Here is a 9098-nt window from a genome sequence, read left to right as displayed (position 1 = left end):
TTGCTGGCTTCTTCCAGGATGTGGACTCTGGGTGCGTTCAGGGGAGTGTAGGAGTCATATCTCCCCCCTCTGTTTGCCCTGGCCGACTTCTTGAACTGGCTGTCATTGTTGACTTTGATTTTATCGTTGTTCCCCTGTTCTGGCTTCGCGGGTCCTTTTCCGCGAACCTGGTCACGGAAGGCGGAGTGTTCCTCCATCTGGATGTAGCCTGCAGCGCGGGCGCGGAGCTCGTCCATGTCGCGGGGAGAATCACGACACAGGCTGTCGACGAATGGCCCGGGCTTGAGTGCCATGAGCATGGCATGTAGGGCGACCTCGGGATTCAAGTTCCTGATCTTAATCGACGTGGCGGCGAACCGTTCCATGAACGCCCGGAGTGGTTCGTCGTCGTTTTGCCTGAGACTGGCCAGGGCGGCTGAAGTGACATTGTGAGGTCGGCTCGTCGCATATTGCGCGGTGAACCTCCTGACTAGGGTGCCGATGTTGTCAATGGACTCGGCAGGCAGTTGGGTGTACTAGTTGAGCGCGGCCCCCTTAAGTGAGGTCGGGAACACCCTACACAAGATAGCGTCATTGTTAGTGTAGAGGTTTACCTACGTCGTGTACAGACCGATGTGCTCATCCGGGTCCGTCGTGCCATCATAGCGATCGAGGTGGAGAGGCTTCCACCCATGAGGGAGTGGTGTCTCCATGATGCCATCCACAAACGGGTGGCGGAGAAAGGTTGCCTGATCCCCTGGGACATGAGTAGGGGCCTTGCTGACTTCATGGGTTGACTTGTGCGTCAGTGCATGAGACCGATGCGTGGCAGGTCGTTGAGTTGGTGCCTTGGTCGTAGTCCGAGGTTGAGAGACTGAATGTTCTTCCACTACAAGAAATTCGTCATTTTGCGGCGGTTTTTTTTTCATATTGCGGCGGTTTACGCCCCCCTCAAAATAAATAATGGCGTTTTAAAAAAATGCCACAGTTACGTTCGCCACTAGCATTATACGGCGATTTTTACCAACCTCTGCTACCTTTTTCCATTCTGCGGCATTTTGTTTAGCGGGGGTTTTTTACCTCCTCAATTTGAATGATGTTTTTTTTTTTAATTTCACAATATATATTTTTTTTAATCTAAATTACATTTAACCTGTATACAAGAAAATAAGGAGGTACTCATAACATAATCCAAATTCCATTGTTTAGTGGGGGTTTTTGACCTCCTCAATCTGAATGTTGTTTTTTTTTTTTTTTACAATATATTTTATTTTTTAATCTAAATTACATTTAACCTGTATACAAAAAAATAAGGAGGTACTCATAACATAATCCAAATTCCATTGGATAATATTAACTTTTTTATAAGAAAAAAAAATTAATGGAAATACAAACTATCAATAGAAACCCATAATATAGACAACAAGATGTCAAATAAAAAAGACAATAACTACATAAAAAATAATGGTAATCAAACATTTAATATCTGTGGCAACAAGACCACATTGAGTGGACAATTTAAATTTAAATTTCTGCTCCATCCATAATAGTAATGGACAATGGATTGATAGTAATGAAAGTTACATAACTACAAAAGAGTAACAACAATCAAAGCTAATTCAGAAGTCCAAGTTGACAGCAAATACAGCACCACAATATATAACCAAAAGAAACTAAGTTTTTACAACACTATAAATTCAAAAACCATGATAACCTAAAGCAGTCTACAATATAAGAAACTAGGTCTAAATATTAGACTGGCTATTCAAGTTGCTACCACCAGATGATCCTCTAGCATCTAACGGCGATTCAGGTTCACTTCCAACGTCACTAGGCTAAAATAAGAAAAATTTTCTCAAACCATTTTTTGCATTTTTTTAAAATCCTTTTATATGAAATTCACCTTTGAGTCCTTTGAAGAGATTCAAATCTTCCTTTTAGCTTCAAGTACTCTCGGTAGCTGCTCTGCTATATACAAAGGCAAATGACAAATGAAAAATAATAAAGGAACTTTTTGGAACATATAATGGGAAACATATTTTACATAAGATTATTTTAAGTTGGCATCAAATTTCTAGGAATTAATAAGACTTTCCAAAGTGAAATTTCTAAGAGATGTTATTAACTTAATGTGAAAAAAAGATGGCATTCACTAATCACTACCTCAAGCTCTTTGGCTGGTTTGCTAACTTCAACTGCACCATAGCTGCACTTTTGGTACCTTTCAAGTGTTTTGAGCATGCTGCAGATTGAAGAAAGAGAAAGAAATAACTGTTCAAATTCATCATGGTGTATGGATTAACCATACCACAATTCTGAAAGAACTGCAACAGCAAATGAGACATATATCTTGCTATGCATCAAACTTAAAATGAGTTGTCAATTTGTTGAAGACAGTAGAAATTAAAGCAGAAAGCAAACATGTCAGCCCATTTTCTTTAGTGTTTGCTGATATAAAATTGTATGTAGAGTTAAGAATATAATATGTTATTAAAATAAAAAATAAAAACTTTTTATGTTAAGCTTCATATTTTATCTCCTAGTAAGTATAAATGAAGCACTATTTTCCCTGTATTGAAGGAAGAAAAAAGAGAATAATATAATCTCCCATTATATATACATGTTACTTTATCAGATGGAGTTGGTGACAGGCTTAAAGTTTGAACATATAATTGCATGACATGACAAGATACTTTCATGGGCAACTTTATAAATTTAGAAGATAAATATACAACTCAGATATTTTAAAAGTATAATTTATTCATTTGGATAATCAACATGCTAAAATAAGAGAGACTATAGACAATAATATGAAGACTGAAATGTACAAATTTGTTGTAGTTACACTTACACACAAATTCATGCATGCACCCCATATCTTAATTTTTTTCTTAACTAAAACTCATTAAAAATGAAGATAGAAATGAACAAATAGCATTACTTATACAACAGTCGGTGGTGTTAGATATTCTTATATCTTAGAGGTCAGTTACACTAATCTTAAAAAAATAATAATTATAAATGATACTTGTATAACAAATTTTACAAAGAAAAATTAAAATATAATAAGATATAGTAGCATAAAGAGATCATAAATACATATTTTACAGTATGTGTATCACATCTCAACAAAAATTATGCCACAATTAATTATGAATTAATCTTTTACATATTGCCAACAAATAATTTTCTACGGTTAAATCCCAAGTTATGCAGCCTTTTTACTTGTGTTAGTTTTGCCTTTCTAGACTCATTTACTAGCAAAACTTGTACGTAATCCCCTACCGTTGAGAAAAATATCTGCATTAATTCTTTTTACTAGCTTTTCACAATACGTGTAAAGTGTAAACAATCTCATATAGAACTCAAGCAGTAACATAATCATATTGATAAATAAGTAGACCTTAAAAAATAATGTTTTGCAATAATTATACTATAATATAAATGATTTAATAAATATGCTAGGCTCATATCGTTGTAAGAACTTATTTCAAACAATTTGATTATGATATATAAAAAAGTTGAAGACTTTAAGTAACCAAGCAACAAGCTTATTGTTGTACAAGAGCTCTCCCTTAGTTTTTAATGGAGAAATAAACCATGGTAGCCACAAATGGTATGACCAAATACACCAGGGACTGCAGCCTACCAAACATTGGACTAATATAGTACTACCCTTGTTAGAATCACTTGCAATAATAGCAAGAATTACAAACTTTTTCCAAGTTAAAACCAGTTAACAATCAATTTCATTCATAAGGCATCCATGATGCAGGTGAAAGAGAAAATCAAACTTCATACGGATGAGAATATGTAGTGAATTTGTAATGAAATTTTTTTCATCATTTAATAGTTATAATTAAAAACAACAATTGGTTGGTTAAAGGGTAAAAGTAAAGTCTAAGGTGCATCTCATTTTTAATCACCCATTATTATTATTGCAGTATTAAGCAAGTATAGAATGATTTGCATATGAAATGTTAAACCATCTAATTTTCAACAGTTTGAAACACGGCCACAGCTAGCTTCTACTTGAGCAAGTGTTGCATAAAGCATGAAGGGTCACAACAACAATAATACCCTGTCAAGTTAGTATAGGCTGAGTCCAATATTTTTTTTACCTAGAATCAATTCAATGTAAATACAAGAATAAATGAGGGGGAATAAATAAAGTCTTCCACTTTCAGAACCATGACCATGAACAAGAAAGCAATAATAGGAAGCACGCATCACTTCCTCCTCTTCAACCTCTAGAGGAGTTGAAGATACCTCTCTATTCCTCTGTTCATACTTCTGCCCTTACTTCTTCTCATCTAAGCATTTTCTTTGGCCTACACTCAGCCGAGTGGGGAATATCAAAAACAACTTGAACAAGGCAAGGTCAACCGACTTAGAAGACTCAGAGAGATAGATCCATATTATGGGATTTAATTAGCAATTATTATATTGTAAAATAACTTGGGAAAAACTTATGAGAATGAGTTTTGAAATTGTCTTATGCTCTAATTTAAATCCCAGTAAGTCAAAAATCAGTATACTCTTTGTTCCTTATTGTTCTCAATCCTCAGAATCAAGATTAAAAAATTCAAAAGATGCATAAAAATTACTAATACTTCTGATCTTTTTTATAAGAAACAAGTTATATGTTATAGTGTAGTATTACATAATATATCAATAATTTATTGTCATTAACATATCTCATATGCCAAGATAGTATTTTCAATTTCAATTTCCAACAAAAAAATCCAATTGAACAGGTGCATGAGTGGTGCATTGAGAAAAAATTCAACATCGTTTCATCTCGCATATTTCTCCATTATATTGCTTTCAGTTTGCTAACAGGGAAACGAGTGCCCTTTTTGAAAGATAAACTATAGGAGAAAATACTTATCCAAGTTGGCGCTGGAAAACCCTAAACACAAATTCCATCCATGCCATACAGAAGCTAAACAAAAGCAACATTCATACAAGAATCCAATCAATTTAAAGATTTCATTAAAGTTATTAGGATCCTCACCATTTACGATACTTCCCTTGCAATGCCCACGATGTACTCAAACTCCTTCCACTATTTCTGAACAGAGGTTGTGACCACTTTTTAGAGGAAACGAAGAGGAAACAACTACCACATTGAATCGAACCTGAAATGCCAGAAGCGAGGGCAACAGAAATAGTCAAGAAACCAACCACGAATGTCTTCGAAAATGCGAAAAGGAGGGAGATTGGCCCTACCGTCTTCGTCTACAGAGGAGAAGAGGAGAGGTGCATGCGGATGGGAGGAGCGATGGTGCACGAGGATGGGAGGCGCAGAGTGATAAAAGGAAAACGTGGTGACTGAAGGAGGGATTGGGTGCAAAAAAATTGTGGGTGAAAAATAAAAGGGGGAAAGTGGTGAATATTTTTCCGGGAAAAATTATATCTGAATTTGGGAGGGCATAAACCTCCTCAAAAAATGATATAAACCGCCGGTATTTTCCCAATTTTAAGCGTTCCTCCAAAACGCCACAACTCATGTTAATTTGAGGGGGTTTTTAAAACCCCCGTAAAATAACCTTCGATAAATAGCTTTTTTTTTTTGTAGTGTTCTTCCTCGTGGTGGCTGCTCACATGAGGAGGACGATCGGAGTGGCGTCGAGGGAGTTGAGCGCGAATATGCTCGTTCACGGCGCGTAGCGCTACCAGGTCGGCTTCATTAGCGGTACGCATTGCCGCTAGATCAGTGTCGTGCTGGGCACACATGTTTTGTAGATCGGTGGCGTGTTGCTGCCGCATCTGTTCGACCTGATCGATCAGCCTCCTTAATGTCGCTTCACTATCCATGGTAGTTGTATGATCTGCGTCGTTTGTCGCGCGTCTGCTATGGCTTCTGGTGCAAACCATAAGCGTGGCCGATAAGAGCTGTCTTAATCGGCCCCACGGTGGGCGCCAAATGTTCTTACCGAAAATATACTGTAGAGCTGATCCGTCAGGTAAGATCGGTGAGCCTCCTTCACTAGTACGCTGGTGCTCCAAGATGGGGGTGGTACCTGCAAAAGAGACTCTGATGCTAAAGTTAGTGTTTGTGAGAGTATGAGTCTCGTATAAGTAATGCACGTACCTTAGTGTGAATTAGGGTTGCTTTGGGCCTTGGGCCTGAGATAAGATATGATAAGATTAGATAATGGATCTTGTCTGGAGCGAGGTCCCTTGAGATCAGTTATGATCTACTTAAATGCCGAGCTGACGTCGCGTAGCGCGTGCCCGAGGTCATCTTACGCTGTGAAGCCGAGCTCCGAGCTCGGCTTCGCAGTACGGACAGTACAGTAAGTATGAGAGTAGTTCCAACTCTTAAGGCAAGATTGACTAGTGTTAATATTGGATTTTAGTAAGCCTTTTGTGGTATATAGTAGTACTTATAAGGTGAATTTGGATGCATTGTTGATGCAAGAAGGAAAGGTAGTAACTTATGTTTCTAGGAAATTGAAAATTCATGAGAGGAACTACCTTATCTATGAGTTAGTGGTTATGATATTACATTAAGAATTGGAGACACTACCTATATGATTCTAAGCTTGAGGTATTTAGTGATTGTTAGAGTCTTAAATATCTTTTGACCAAAGGAGATAGTTGGAATTTCTTAAGGACTAGGATTTTAATCTCAGTTGCTATCTAGGTAAAGGCAATGTGGTGATAGATGCCTTGAGTAGGATGATCTTTCATCTATCGTTTTGATGATTTAAAGGTTAAATTTGATTGAAGAGTTTAGAGATTTAAGCTTGATTTGTGAGCTTACCCTTAGAAGCATTGAATTGAGTATGTCGAAGGTGACTAGTGAATTAATGGATGAGATTAGAGGAGCCTAAGAGTTAGATCCTTTCTTAGTGAACCAAGTGGAGAGGATTGGTGAGGGTATAGGTAGCCCTTTTCGAGTGGAAGTTGATGGTTTTTCGTGGTTTCAGGATAGAATCTATGTGCCTAACAATCCCGAATTGAGGAAGATGATTTTAGAAGAAGACAATAAGAGTACTCTTAGTATTCACTTAGGAGCTATTAAGATAGATTAGGACCTTAGGAGGATGTATGAGAGTGGCGTAGCGGAAGCGTGGTGGTCTAAGGTGAAGAGAGGAGTAGGGAAAGTTGTGGACTTGTGTGTAGTATTCCAGAAGTCTAAGGTGGAACATTAGAAAGTCAAATGCAGGAGACATATCCATTTTTATTTGCTTCAGGTAATTTCGGGGACGAAATTTTTAAAAGGAGGAGAGAATTGTAACACCCCAAATTTTTCTACTAATACTACGAATAATTATTATTTATTTTTGTATTTATGAAGATTATTTCCTTATAATTATTTTGATTGATTAAATGGGTTTGATTGAATTTTTAAAGGTTTTTAATAATAATCATTTATGAAAATTATTTTGTATAAAATTACTAATTATGATATTTTGTTATAATTATTATTTGAAGAAAATCATGTTTTAAATTGTATTGATATTTTATTTTAATTTGATATATATATATATATATATATATATATGTGTGTGTGTGTGTGTGTGTGTGTGTGTGTTATTTATTTATTTATTAATTAGTAATTCTGGATTTTCATAGCCCCAGAACGGGCCGTTCCACTTTGGGAACGGGCCGTTCCAGTTTGGGAACGGGCCGTTCCAACTCGAGCATGCATGGGTAAAATTTCAACCCCAGAACGGCCCGTTCTGGTTATGGAACGGGCCGTTCTGGGAGAGGCTTTTGTACATGTTCTATGGGCCCAGAATGGGTCGTTCCGTATTCGGAACGGGCCGTTCTGACCAAATCCTGATGCCTATAAATGTGTTCCAACACTCCAGAAAAACGCATTTTTTCACTTTTGACCTTTTTCTTCTACACTTTCTAGAGACCAAGGGGAACCCGGAGGAGGAGATCCTGCTTCAATTTCAACCCCTGTTTATCGAGGTAAGGGGGGAGTGAGAAACCTCGCTCTAGGTGTGAGATTGTATGCTGGGTAGTGGGATTGGCCCCAATCCTGTGTTTGTTGTATGTCATATTTTTCTTGTATGGTCCAATTACTTAATTAATATGCATGTATGAATAGAAACTTTGTTTAGGCTATGATTATGGAATTTGGTGCTCCTATGGGTTCCTACGAGAAACCCTAAGGGAGTGCATCGGTGCTTGTATGAGTAAATTAATTGTGATAATAATTATATACGTGAATTGTCTTATTTTAAATGTTTATTTTATAAATTGGAATGCTCTATGGGTTCTTGAGAGAACCTTATGGGCAGCAGGAAAAATAGGAATATTTTTGTTTTGCCTTCTGCCTGTTCCGTTATATTCCCTATTAAAAGAGATGTGTGAATATGTGTTTGGTTTTGCAAATAGGTGAGTGTTGTTGTGAATTAAAATGCTTATGAATGCCTTGGAATTTTGAAAATTACGTAACCATGATGCGAAATGTGAATATGAAATATGAGAAGCGAGAATAACGATAATGTTACATGAAATATGATGATGTGTTAATGCATAGAGTCTTGTTTGACATGCATCATTTGCATAAATGTTTTAAGGGTACGATATGGAATACACCGCCAGAGAAGGCCCCCTAGTGTAAAAGCTTTGGGGATTAGTCCTTGGGGATAACTTGGTTTGGAAGCCCCAGTCTCGCCCATTTTGTGCATGGGATGTATCTTGCGCGGCTTAGGCATCCCGACGAGACTCTGGTAGTATATCCTTCTAGTGAGGGTGCGCAAAGGGTGTGACCCGGCATGTACTCCTAGACTACTCTTCGTGCATTGCTAGCGGCAATATGCCATGTGATGTTTTACTGGCGCCACATGCATGATAATATGTAGTCTGTGTCCATGCATGTGCATTCTTATTATTAAATGATGATAAATTACTATTTGTATGACTTGGATGATTGGATAAACTATTGTGGTTGATTGATCTATAAGGTAACTATATTGTTTGTGTTTGGCTATCCGATGTGCGTTCCTACACCGTGAGCTAGAGTGATATATTTCTCACTCCCTTCTTTTGTGTTATTTCTCTTATTTGATATACAGGAGACCATCAACAACATGAGTCTGAGGATGTGGATGATGGATGATCGAAGCCGTATCCGGTCAAATAAATACAAT

General features: G+C 37.3%; 1 protein-coding gene across 1 annotated transcript; it reads right to left on the bottom strand.

Moving 5' to 3' along the window:
- Positions 1 to 1093: 1093 nt before the first annotated feature.
- Positions 1094 to 5799, bottom strand: LOC145957366 (uncharacterized). The gene is made up of 5 exons (XM_083073609.1): positions 5587 to 5799; positions 4997 to 5220; positions 2143 to 2221; positions 1883 to 1947; positions 1094 to 1814 (listed from the first exon to the last, which is right to left on the bottom strand). Exons 1-5 carry the CDS (start codon positions 5797 to 5799, stop codon positions 1778 to 1780), a joined length of 618 nt encoding a protein of 205 aa, XP_082929735.1. The 3' UTR covers positions 1094 to 1777.
- Between the last annotated feature and the right edge of the window lie 3299 nt (positions 5800 to 9098).

This window comes from Cajanus cajan, chromosome 4 (assembly GCF_000230855.2).
Source record: "Cajanus cajan strain Asha chromosome 4, NIPB_CcT2T_4, whole genome shotgun sequence".
Lineage (NCBI taxonomy): Eukaryota > Viridiplantae > Streptophyta > Magnoliopsida > Fabales > Fabaceae > Cajanus > Cajanus cajan.
Note: the sequence above shows the minus strand (reverse complement) of the source record. Positions and strands in the feature narration are given on the sequence as shown.